Source organism: Mesocricetus auratus, unplaced genomic scaffold (genome assembly GCF_017639785.1).
Source record: "Mesocricetus auratus isolate SY011 unplaced genomic scaffold, BCM_Maur_2.0 Super-Scaffold_100003, whole genome shotgun sequence".
Taxonomy (NCBI): Eukaryota; Metazoa; Chordata; class Mammalia; order Rodentia; family Cricetidae; genus Mesocricetus; species Mesocricetus auratus.
In genome coordinates, this window is record NW_024429188.1 from 73646490 (window position 1) to 73659552 (window position 13063).

The 13063-nt window shown below is 39.7% G+C and overlaps 1 protein-coding gene and 1 long non-coding RNA gene across 12 annotated transcripts in view; one reads left to right on the plus strand and one right to left on the minus strand.

The window, feature by feature from the left end:
• On the minus strand, positions 1-10327 carry Morf4l2 (mortality factor 4 like 2). 4 transcript variants are annotated; one of them, XM_005076717.4, is made up of 4 exons: positions 10236-10322; positions 7391-7477; positions 2655-2755; positions 1-1547 (listed from the first exon to the last, which is right to left on the minus strand). In XM_005076717.4, the coding sequence occupies exon 4, from the start codon at positions 1521-1523 to the stop codon at positions 657-659; it is 867 nt and encodes a 288-aa protein (XP_005076774.2). In that variant the 5' UTR covers positions 1524-1547; positions 2655-2755; positions 7391-7477; positions 10236-10322; the 3' UTR covers positions 1-656. The 4 variants fall into 4 exon arrangements, with proteins under 4 accessions (XP_005076774.2, XP_005076775.2, XP_040600376.1 ...); XM_005076718.4 differs by lacking the exon at positions 10236-10322 and adding an exon at positions 8795-8950; XM_040744442.1 differs by lacking the exon at positions 2655-2755 and having other exon boundaries at positions 10236-10327.
• The window catches only part of LOC106021648, a 26625-nt gene continuing 22807 nt past the window's right edge, over positions 9246-13063 (plus strand). For 5 of the 8 annotated variants that reach the window (XR_002384147.2, XR_002384146.2, XR_005876837.1 and 2 more), the window contains exon 1: positions 10391-12264. This is a non-coding gene — a long non-coding RNA (uncharacterized LOC106021648). Of the gene's footprint in view, positions 9700-10390; positions 12265-13063 lie in introns of those variants that run through there. The other 3 variants (XR_001196861.3, XR_005876838.1, XR_005876839.1) reach the window with 3 other exon arrangements.

Sequence of the window (13063 nt, forward strand, 5' to 3'; positions counted from 1 at the left end):
TTTTTTTGCTTTGAAATTTAGAAACAAGTTTTATTTAAGATCTGAAATACAATTCCTAAAATATCAACTTTTCAGAAAACTGTGGCTACACAATAATGCATTGCCTCTATCATGTTAGAACGTGCATTAGACTCAAATACAAAAACCAGGAAACAAATCACCATCCTTCAACAATTTGAGCAAAGATAGAATGAATGCCTAAGGAACAACAAGATGGATTTGCAGAGGATGGGCTGTTTACATCAAGCACCATAAAAAAAAAAGCACAAATGCATGGGATTTTGGGTATATACATTAAGTCGAACCTTTGGCACTAGGAACCAGGGCATCTTATCACGTAGCATTAACACATATTAGAAAACTGTGTAGTGTCAAAGGGATAGAACCACCAGCATTCAAGCAATGTTGTCAACTAAGCAATAAAATGTTCTACTGAATTTCTTCTTTGTCTAATTACTGCATACACTGGTAGCAACTTTGAAATGAGAAAAGGAGCCAGGCACTCCTTTTATTTTCTGTTTACAACAGAACAGGAAACAAACTGAAACATAAGCCCTGTTTTACATCGACAGTTTTAAAGAACATCAATTATACAATGATAGGACTAAACAGAAGTGTTTACAGATAGCAGACTCTAGTGAGCGGTCAGTAGACCTTCACAGGGCTTTGCGATGGTAGTCAGCAGAAGCCACTTTGTAATCACTGGCAGTGAACAGGGAGGCAGAATTCTTTGCCAGATATTTAAGGAAATCATGCAAATAGCCCAACAATAATGCCAGGCTTTTCTCATCAAGGGGCGTATAGGCCAACATTGCCCCAATTCTCACAAATAATCTCAGTAGGTGTGGTGCCCCATAGATCTGCGACATTGGCGCGTCGGGGTGTGCCAGAAGGATTTCGGCATATTGGGGCCGCTCAAACTTGTAGAGCAGCTGAGTACCTAGCATCACATTGAAATACTCTTTTATCCCTCCCACAACTTCATTAACTGCATACTCCTTGTTATCAACGTTTCCCTGTGATTTCTTACAATTGGCATACTCCTCAAGAATGGCATCTACATTCTTTTTAGCAGGGAGCTGGAACAACTGCTTCTGCCTGGTAACCAAGTCCCAGTCCTCCACCAGCCATGGTTTCAGCTCTTCGGGAATCTTCACTTTGACCTCCATCCTATTCTTAAATGCCTCCTCACTCTCCACAGTGGGGTCAGCCCGTGCCCTTTTCTTCCGGGGGGGCTGGGGCATTTCGCTGGTACTGCCACCATCTCCGTTGCCAGGGGTCTTCTGCTTGTTCTTCCTGGTCTTCCGCACAGAACCAGTAGGGGGGTTCTCAGCAGAGCGACCGCCCCATCTTCCTGGGAGGGCTGATTCAAGACTCTTTGGCTGTGAACCAGCCGACTTCTTTCCTGAGGCAGCTCCCCTCATCTTGCTTCTCTGCATGTTGCTTCGAGTTGGCTTCTTAAAGTTGTCTTCTTCAGCAGATTGTTGTCCACGAGTTTGAGAAGCCTGCTTTCTGGAACTCATTCAACCCTGTTTTTATTCCAACCACTGTAATATAGAAATCATTTTGGTTGGTTGTTTACTACGGTGACTTTGAGGCCCATCAGAGCACAACACATGCCAAAATCTGTTGGATATTGATTTCTGGCCCTATTTCTGGACCATTTATAAGTGCATTTCTATCCTCTCCTTTCTCTAATCCTTACTACCACCCACAACCCTCCAGACATGCCCACAAATTCGTTTCTTGATGCTATTTAAAAGACAGGGATTTAATTTTAGAGAAAGATACTGTGACAAAACCATAGAAGGAAGTGGAGCTGAAATGTAAGACTTTGGAACAAGAATAAGGATTTGAAGGTAATAAGGGAGAGTAGTTTAATGGGCTGTAGGTAAAATGAGTTAACAGTAAAGGTTATACAAGTGTAGGTAGGCCTTAACTAGTGTAATGGCAATGAAGAGAAACACATGTACACACACAGGAATACAATATTGATGGTCAGAGTCAAACTGGGTTCTGAAGAACTAAGCCCAAGTAGTTAATCAAAAGCACAGATTTTTAAGGGTTAATTTGACACCACCAGAAAACAAGATTAGTCCCGTGACAGTTAAATGCATAAAACATCTCAGGGACTGCTTGCTCGAAGATGAGGCTGCAGAAGGTATCAATGACAACTTTCATGTTTTGAGGATGATCTTAATTGTGTCATCATCAAATGAGATGGTATATATACAAGCAAACTGCTTAGAGAAAGATGTTTAGCTTTGGACTTTTGCCATCTGGGGCATGCACTTGAACAGAGAACGTTCAGACTCAGGTAAGAGGTCAGAGCAAAGAGATGGAGATTTCAGTAACTGTTGTATAGCTGGTAGCATATACTATGTATTAGCCAGTGAACCTTTTCATTGAGAACAGAGGAATTTGACACAGAGATTTCTGGAAAACTTAAGGAAGAAAGGTTTTAGGTATTGGGAAGGTACTATCAAGAAAGATACCACAGATAAAATGGTGAGACCCTCATTGGAGAATCAGAATGTGATTTTGGAAACTAAAGTTAGGTTCCAAGAGGAAGAATGTTCAGTGAAAATGCATTAAAAAATACTTCTCCTGCTACTCTTATATAGCACAAGTCATTAAACAACCCCTTGACTTACACAATCTTCCTTCTTTCCCTTCCAAGGACTCCTAGTAATTTTCCAGATGGAATCTGACAGATCTCCTAGGATGGTCTGGAAAGATGAAGTAGGAATACAACCTAAAAAGGAAAGTAGGTATCCGAAATGAAGATGAACTTTTGTGGAAACACGTAAGGAAAAAAAATCACAAATGTGTCTTAGACATATGAAGGAAACTATTAAGAGTTCTTGATCTGCCACACAGAGTTGGGATAACTCAGACAAATGATACATGACAAACTATTCCTGGTTGTTACAGGCTGCTGTAAGCATGCCATGCTATGGCTGAACAGCTAACTCAGGGTGTCACACAAACATTTCCCCATGTGAATGTTCACTGAAGTGGTATTTGCGATGGGAAGCTGTATACATTTACATATTCATCAGGGAGACAGTAATATGAATCACATATGCACACTGCAGAATACTCGGAATTAAGCAGAGGCCCATATACTGACACTGAAAACTGTTCAATATTTAGGTAAATAGCTAAGTAGCACAGAGCCTCAAATGAACAGACAGCACAGGAAAAATTAAGCACAGTTCTTATGAACAATGCAATTCTGTTTGTTTTAAACAGGTGTGTAAATGTGTAAAACATGACTGCTACATATTCAGGGGAACCTCTGAGAAGAGGACAGGCCAGCTTTAATTAAAGTCAGATCTAGCCAATCACATGGGTAGGTATTATGGAATTCCCAAGGAAAATTCAGACTTAAGAATTGCTTAGAAATGAAAGTCACAGGTGCTTACAGTACTATGCAGTTTACGGAAATATCCTTTAATGCAAAAGGATAAAGCTCCAAGCTGATAGTGAAAGGCAATACCAGCCTTCCAAACATTGAAATTGGCAAATACAGAAGCTAACCGTGTGGGAATGAAAAATCACTATTTTAAGTAAAAATACGTCCTGTAAAGGTTCTATGGTGATGGTAACTAGAAAAGTCATTATCTTGTAAACTCCCATGGTCAAAAAATGCTGTAGCTAGGGCTGTTTCATTTTTTTTTTTTTTTTGCTTTTTAAAATGTAGAATTGTGAGTAGGATAAAAAGGACCTTGGAGAATGAGTGAACTCCAGAAAGCCCACCCTGGAACTCACTATAACTATTCCATAAAACTAAAAAATTCATAAAACAGTGAAATTACCCAGGAACCATTATGGAAGCCACACTGATCATCAGCACTTCCTTACCAATAAACCTGAGGATGACAGTTGAATTTATGAATTATCCTTATTATATTCTTGCTCATTTTGTAAGAATTCTACCAGTCACACACATTCCTACCTATGCTAAATGCAATGCCTTGACATTTCCATAGGAAAATGCACAGTGTTTGGGCCAAATGTGTATGACCAGAGTAAATAACAGCCAGGATACATGTGCCTGACTCTACCTCCCAGGTGCTGGGATTAAAGCTGGTCCACATCCAGCTCCTAGATAGGCTACATGCCTAAGGACAGCCTTACTATTTACTACACTCTGTACTCACCTTTCCCAGATGTTTAACACCACCCTAGGAACTTAAAAAATGCCATTATATATTGGCACACAGTGCTTAAATTTTGACTCAATTGTGTCTCTTCCCTGCCCCCCAAATCCCACTACTAAATATTCAGTTAGCATACCTACCTTTATTAGACTTCCTCTCCCTCATTTAAATACAAGGAAAGCCCCACCAGAGCTTGGACCAAGACACCATTTTTCCACCCAATGCCTACATGCTAGCTCTAGAATAACCCAATAAATATAAAATACTTTTGTCTGTCCCTACAGGTAAGCACATTTTATCAAATCTTGGATCTTATCTTTAAAAAAATCCTTTAAAAATCATGTCCCCATATTAAGGTTAAAATATATATCTTTTGGGCAATGAAACTTTTTCTTATATTTTTCCAACACTCCAAAATGATTTATTCAGTGAATCAAGGCATAACATATTTAAGGCTTTTTACCATGGTGCTAAATTGTTTTACCTTCAAAATCTGTAATAATTTATAATCCTAACAGTGGTATAAATGATCCATCACACCACATTCTCTGGTAAGCATCAGCAAATCTTTACTTTTATTTTTGCCTTGCATCTAAGGCAACTGCTCCACCACTGAATTATATTCCCACCCTCACAGCTTTAATTCAGGCCTCCCACATGTCAGATAAGCATTCAGCTGCTAAGCAAGCGTCAACCCCTCCACCCGCCTTTTGCCAATTTGACTTGTGTAGTGGAGTATCTTCACTTGAAAATATATGACCAAGCCACCTTTGCATAAATTACTAGTTAGATCTTTTTGTTACATGGGCATTTTTGTTTTCCTTTCTTCTAGGGTGCTTCTTGTTTCATATTGATTATAATACCATGTTTTTTTGTTAAATTTTTTAGGTATGCTTAATAGTGTCTTATAGACTGCATTTACTCATGTCGGCATTACAAGCAAATGTGGCTGGCCTTTTCTTTGCAACATCTGGCTTTGCTGTGCTCAGATTTACAGCAATATTTTCTCAATGTTCATTACTGATTAATCTATCATTTTCTTAATGAAAATGCTACTACTCATAAATATATGTGACCTAAAAAATTTATGTGACTTTTAAGGAGCTCTCTTCCCAAGTTCAGGCTGGCCTGGAATTTGCATCAATCCTCCTGCTTTTGCTTTCCAACCTCTGAAATTACAGGTGCAAGTCACCACACCCATCTCTAGGCCCTATCAATGATAATTCTGGTTGTTCTTGTAACAGTATCATAGTGATTCAATTATGGTTTAAGGGCAGAAATGTTGCTCTAGAACACTACCTGTAAATGGGTATAAAAGGTGGCTGATATGGTATTATATTAGCAGCAAAGTACTGGGGACAACCTTACAGTGATTTGACAAAATGCAATATATTCATAATATATAATATCCAAAGTACTGACTGGGGACAACCTTACAGTGATTTGACAAAATGCAATATATTCATAATATATAATATCACCTTAACTAAAAGAAGGTCACTGTGAAAGAAACACCATGAAAGAAGTTAGAGATCTATGAATGGACAAATGCTATTTGTTAAATAAATATAGGTAGTTATGAAATAGTTATCTATACTGACACTAGTTTGTGCAAGGGAAATCATAAAACACTCATATGCCTATCTATACACACTTTAGACAAGTTTGTAATTAGGTCACCTAGAAGGAAATGAAGAAATCTGCTAAGTTATTAACCTTAGGGAGAAGTAGGGTTAGTGAGTAAACAAAAAAGAAAACAAAAAACACCCCTGAGCCATACATATTCTTCATGATTCTGTGATGTGCCCATCCATGGATTTTACATGTGCTTTCATTTCATTACCCCTGTAGACTGTATGCTTCATAGGCATACTACTCAGATAGTTCCCAAAGGTCCAAGTCAAGATCCTTTTCCTTTTTTGAGACCGTCCCTAGTTCAGATCTCTCTGGCCCTTGCTTTGTCAGTTCCTATTGATCCACTTTCAGCCCTCAATCATCCTCTAAATTGCTTCTCTTCTACCAGGGAAGGGCTCTCCGCAGAAACCTTTTACAAAGGAGAAAAAAAATTAAGGAAATTATATAACTCCTTTAAAAAAATGTAGCTGTGAAGACATGGAGACACACCCCTTCTTTTCACTGCTTCATGCAAGGAGACTCCAAAGGCAGTTTTGTGTATATGTGTCACAAACACGTGTAGTTAACAACTCCAACAATTTGTTGGCACAAGCCTTTAGTTAACTGTACAATGGGACCACAGCAATTACATTTTTCATCTCTTGGTCTCTGGATAAAAATCAGGCATACACCAACTTTCTCATTTGGATCTTGAAACATTTCTTATTCTTAAAAAAAATTCTTTTTGAGAAAGTGTCTCATGTGTCCCAGGCTAGACTGAAACTAAGCTGAGGATGACCTTGAGCTGTGAGCTTCCTGCCTCCACCCACAAATGCTCACACTGCAGGCCTGTGCATCCACATCTGGCTTGTGTAGAGTTGGGGAATCAAGCCTGGAACCTCATCCATGCTAGAGAAGCACTCCGCCCACTGAGCTACACTCCCAGCCCCGTGGATTACTTTGAGTCTAAACAAAAGAAGAAAATGATATAAAAAATGGTTAGCTGCTAGAAATGGTAGCTAAAATTATAGTTCCTGGAAATTAACTCAAAAGGAAATGTACTTAAAACTTTGATCAGATAATCCAGAAGTCTTAAATTTCAGAATTCAGTTCTAGTAGTTAATTGCTGTTTCTGGAAAAGGAGAAGCCAAAAATATTAATTTAAAAATTTCCAAGAAAAATGTATTTACCATTTTGCAAAAATGTGTTTATGTGTGTAGGTATAACATGTTTCATGACTACTAAAGCCAGAAGTATTATTCCAGCAAATATTTTTATAAGGACATTTTGAAACAAAGGAAGTTTCTTGCTCAGGATTACATAGTAAGTGGCAGAGCCGGCAATAAAATTCATCAAGTACACATTTGCTCTTGAGAAAAATATTTGAATCTGTGACACCATTACAGAGCACCAATTTTCAGAATTTTTTAAATTAAGAGATAGATTACATAGGCCTATATTGTTTATCTAATGTGCATCCTTCTCCTTTCAGAATTTAGAGCACTTTTTCAAATGGGAGCTTATTAATCTTAAAAAATATTCCTAGACATTTAGGAAGGTTATGTGATATTATTTTGTCTGGGAACTGAGGCCAGAAGGAAGGCACTTACCCTGTATTCTGCAAACAGGAATGGTTCTGCAACCAGGGTCAGATCTCCTGATCCTTATTGTACAGCTAACTTAGCTTTGCTGATGACCTAGAAGGTCAAACAAAGAGATGGAAAAGGACATAAAAAGATATGAGATGGTGATTTTCTTTTCCATCAGTCAATGAAATTTTATCTCACACAAAGGACATCAAAGCTGTTAATGTACAATTTTTATTTTCCTGTGGTTATATTTTCAAATGTACTTCATTATTTGTTTATCAATTTTTGAAAAAAAGGATTAATTTCTCTTAAGGACAATGTGAAATAAATAAAACTGTAAAGGGACACCATCACAAACCGATGCGAATCCATCATCCAGCTCCAACAATTACCAACTGAAGGCCATCTTGTTTCATCTGTAACCCCACCCACTGCTCCCCCCCACTTTTTTGAAGCTACCGAAAAAAATGACTTAAGAATTATGAAAAATTTCAAATATATACGAAGGCTAAAAGATGAATACAGAAAACCCCATCCGCCTACCTCTCAGCTTAAAACGATTATTAATCTAGGGTCCCAATTATACCCCTCCCATCTCTCTCTACCGCTGAAATTATTCTGAAACAAATCCTAGTCATCCACGTATTTTGAAGCCATTTTCAGACAGTATTCAATCCCTACGCAAATAGATACATATATATTTCTACAAAATAAAGCTATCTGAAAACATAACCACAGAGCTACCGTAAATGTCTAAAAAACCTGACACCGATTTCATTAAGGAATATTAAATTCCTCATTAAAAATTCTCGATGCGTCTTAAAGAAAATTTTACGATTGGTGTGCTCGAATCAGGATTCAAACAAGGCCTACTCATCGCATGTGCTTCATATCTAGCTTGTTCTCATTCTCCTTCTTCCCCACCTCCTTTCTCTTTTTTTTGACTTTAATGTGGGAAAAATCCAATCCCCAGCTATTCTGAAGCAATTCTCGGCTAGCAAATTAATTTATCGGTAAGGCTTAATATATGCTTATTATCACAATTTCTTCTGAGGAAGAGAATGATGTGCAGAAAAATATACTATATCGAGCGAATCTGCGTAATTTATAATTTTCTTCTGCTACGCAAATACCTATCTTTAATAACAATTTCTAATATCATCCGGAGACAGACTTCACATTGAATACCTTACACGCACTATTACTGTGCACATTTGAGTCCACGTCTCAGAGCTGGGTACTATTATCACCGTTTTACAAACATGGAAACCGAGACACAGAAAGGAGCCTTGCCCAAGTTGGGCGTTGGCGAGTCGGGATATGAATCCCGCTTTGCCTGAATGTGAAGCCACTAGCTAATCCTGTCTAGAGACAAGAAGAAAAGAGGAAATCATCGACCCTTCCTCCCCACCCCCACCCCGAAACCTGAAACGAGAATCCAGTTCTTTCCAGCAGCCGACGTGTGATCACTGCTGCTCCTCCAACCGCCATAGTAAAGCCAGGTTTCTCTGGCAACTGATATCCATAGGCAGACACGTCACCCAGAGGGCGGGCTTAGCCTTTCAGCCAATCATAGTCGTCTTGTCTCAGTTTTAGAATGTTCTATAACCAAATGATTGGATCAAGGCTCCCACGTCAGCAGTGACACTTCGCCGCAGTAAAGGCGGGTGCTAGCAACCTGCTTCTTCATGGTTAGGGCCCAAATCAAACCAATCACCGTCCTTCTTCAGTGCGGATTCCGGCCAATGACAATCGCCCTTTTAGGCTCTGAGCCCGCCCTCCAAATGCGCTACAGCCGTTGGGTCATAAGTCTATAGGGCAGCTTGTTCACGTGGCCTATTTTCACGACCCAGAGTTCCCCTGACCGTGGGTTTTTTTTTTACCCCCACCTCCTTTCCCTCGCTCTCTTCTTCTCCTGCAGGGAGGCATTATGGGTTTGTGGGTCCCTTCCCCTCCCCCGCCCCCGCACCACTGGGAAAGGAAGTGTCTACGTGGCTTGCGGAAATAGGATAGGCGGAAATGAGCTAAGGTTCCCGCGAGTGGGAAGAGCGAGGTCAAACCTAGGGCCACGCCCCCGAGCCTGTTGCGCAACTCTCGGAACGGGAGAAAAAAAAGGAGTAACGAAGGTTTTGATGTGTGTGTGTGTGAGGGTGGTGAGTGGCCCGGGCGGATGGCGTGGGCACCGGGGTGTGTGTGCGCGGACAGGCTCGCGTGGCCGCCGAGTGTGCTTGTGGGCGCCCACCAGCCCTCGTGGCGCCGGAGCTGATGGGTGTGTGTGCGCAGGCGTGCACTCCTGGCGGTGGCGGGAGGGGCCCTGACTGTGTGTGTAGGTGAGATGCTTTATATTGGTGGATTGCTGTTTTTTTTCCTAATGTTTGCAAACTGCTTTAATGGAAAGGAAAATAATTAAGGCAAAATTACTAGTAACAGAAGGAAAGGGCTTTTCTTAGAAAAGGCCTGCCAATTTAATTTATTTACTTTTTTTTTGCTGTTGTTTGAGACCTGGTCTCGCTATATAATCTTAGCTGGCCTGGAACTCATAGAGATCCACCTGTCTCTTCTTCCCGAGAACTGGGATTAAAGGCATGCGCCACTGCACTCAGTCTGATTTAATTTTAGACCATATAGATGCTCTTTATTCTCACATTTTAGCCCACCAAAATAAACGCCCATGGTTCAGATTCAAAACTGTGTTAGTAAAATGGCGCTTCCAAGTATATTCCCCACCTGTCCATCACCCGAGACCTTCCCTTTGACCCGCACCAATTTTACTGCATAATTGGCAGAAATACTAAGAACATACAGAATTAAATCCCCTTATAGTAGAGACCCCTCCAAGTTTTTGTGGGTTCTAAGCTTCACCTACCTTTTGGCCTAGTCTCCATGCATACTGATCCTCAGGCAAATATGCATTCCGGTCAATTTTCCAGAAAGTTCACTGGGTGAGGCTTATACCTCTTGAATCTGCCACTAGATGTCACCAAATCCCAGCAGAGGATTTGCTGTTGGGAGATTTATTATTTCTTGCCCCACCCACTTCTTAATTGATGAACTCAATAATCTCTGACTGTCTCATATATGTCTTAAATTCCCAGAGAACAATAAAATCAACGCTAGTCAGGGAATTATATATCCAAATATTTTTGTTAATTTCTTTTCTTAAAAAGAAAAAAGTCATGTGTTCTTCCAGATTTTCTTTCTCCCTTGTGCTATTTTTTTCCTCGGAGTTAATAAATGAGCCTAAATGCTGATGCTAAAATCCTCTGTGGGGTGTGGTAGTGCATCTGCAATATCAGCACCCAGGAGGCAGAAGGACCCCAAGCTGAAGACCAGTTTAGATTATTTGTTGAGATCCCGTCTCTACAATAAAAAAGCAATGAAAGAATATCCTTTTTTGCTTTTTGGCCCACTTTATTTTCAAATACTTACAGTTCCTCCAAATGCTAATTGTATACGACTATAGTCAGTCTGTAAAGTTAACTCAGAGGTAAAGTTAGACCTCAGGATTAAACATTATCGTCCTTTCCCCTTGAAATTTTTGGCAGGTATGTGTGTTTGCACCCTAATTTTATGTGATAGTTCTGTTTTGTGAGCAAGAAGGTAAGTATGTGTAGTTGGTATAAAAAAGTTATATTTCATTATGCCGAGGGTCATCACACAAGAATCACACTCTTAAATTTCTTACTACAATCCTAAGCCTATCTCCCTAAGGTTGCTCGCCTGTTCAACGTATCATTGAAGATCAGTGAAGTCTCTAACAAAAGTCTCTGATTAGAGGGTCAGGATCCTGGGGGAGACTCACCAGCCGCAGGGTAGATGAAGGTAGCGTCTCTCCAGGTGCACAGAGGACGAACAAGCTCCTGGTCTCCACTTATATAGTGGCTAGAGCGTCATAGGATTCTAGGACTGTGTCTGGTTATCTTGAGTGAGTGATGTCACTGGGTTCTGGTTATCAGATACAGCCTCGGGTGTAGTGGAGTTCCTGACTAAGCTGTTTTTACACGTCTAAAAGGCATTTTTTAAAACTATGATCATTCTCATTGCATTTTGTATAACTTGTATCTTTAGAGTCAGATAGTAAATAGTGAAGCATATTTCACACTTTCTTGCCCTGTGTTTTAGGGCAAATGATGATGCAGCCCTGATTTTTTATTTCTGTGTGTAAACACATGTGTGCAGGAGTGCTTGCCTGTGCGTGTTGAGGCTAAAGGTCAGCTTCACTTTAGGTCTCTTCCTCTATTTCTGTTCACCTTATATTTTGAGGCAGGGTCACTCAGTGAACTTGGAGTATTCTATATGGGCTATACTGCCTTGTCAGGGAGTTCCTGGGATCTGCCTTTCCCTACCAATAGTCCCCCTTAAAACACTGGGGTTACAGATACAAGGCCCATGTTTATATAGGTTTATATAGGTTCTAGGGAACTAAACTTAGGTCATCATTCTTGAGCAGCAGACACTTCCCAGCCAGACCCTCATTTTTTAAATGTTTTCTGTATTTTAGATGTTACATTAAATACTTTTTTTCTTAACAAAATTGTACACCATAATCAACCAACAAATACCTGTTCCAGTTATCAATGATATCTATTTGTGCTCATATGAGTGAAGGCTTTTTTAGATCTTAGTTTCATTGCTTTTATATCTGTGTAGGTGTATATATCTGCATGCGGGTACGTGATATGAATTCAGAGTTCAGAGGCATTGGATCTCTTGGAGCTGGAATTATAGACTGTTCTGAGACATCTGACATGGATGCTGGGAACCTAACTTGTGTCCTCCAGAAGAGCAGCAAGTGGTCTTAATTGCTGAATCATCTTTCCAGCCACAATGGTGAAGTTTCTAGAACAGTTTAGAACTCTATTTCTCAGGCAAATCAGAAGCATCAGCATCACCTGGTAAGTTATCAGAAAATCAGATTCTTAGACCCTACCTCAAATGTCGTAAATCAAAGGTTCTCTGGATGGAGTTTGGGAATCCATGCCAATACAAATTGTTCTAGTGAATCCAGTGCTCTCTAAAGTTTGGGAACCACTGCTTTGGAGGGCAAAAATACAACACTTGATTTTGTACACCACTAGAGGGTGCCATAGAATGTAAAGCAAAATGAAAAGGGCTTACATGTTCTGGGTTACCCTGCATAGTATCAGTCTCATTTTGCACATTAAGGAAATGTGTATAAGTGTCACCATAAGTGTCTATCTGTCAGAGTCTGAAAGAATCTTTACATTACAGATGGCTCTCTGTTTTGATTAATGTTGACTGAACCATTAAGAAAATAGTAGGAGAGCAAACCAAGTATGTGGAAATAGCTTAATGGTTTTCATATCTTTCTTCCTCTCCCTTCTGTAATAGGGTATAACACAAAAGCCTAGGAGTGGCCTCCTTGTTATTTTTTTCTCAGTGCTCTTTTAATTCTGTAGTTATCCGTTTCAGCTTGTGTCATAATATTTTATGTGTAATAAAGGCCTGAGGGTGGTGAGTAAAACAGATTTGAAAATCCATTATGGGTCACTCACTCTATTTTACACATAAATCCCAATAAGCTTATAACTTAGGTGAAACTTAATATAATTTTCTAGTGATGGAAGTGAGTTCTGGTGTCCAATTACTTTACAAGTGATAAAATCTGAATATTCCTGGCATTTCTGACTCTAGTATCCAATTAAGCTTTCTAGTTCTCTGGTTTAGTTTCTA

Coding starts and splice junctions, on each gene's coding strand:
- Morf4l2 (XM_040744442.1), bottom strand. CDS start 1,523: ATGAGTTCCAGAAAGCAGGCTTCTCAAACTCGTGGACAACAATCTGCT.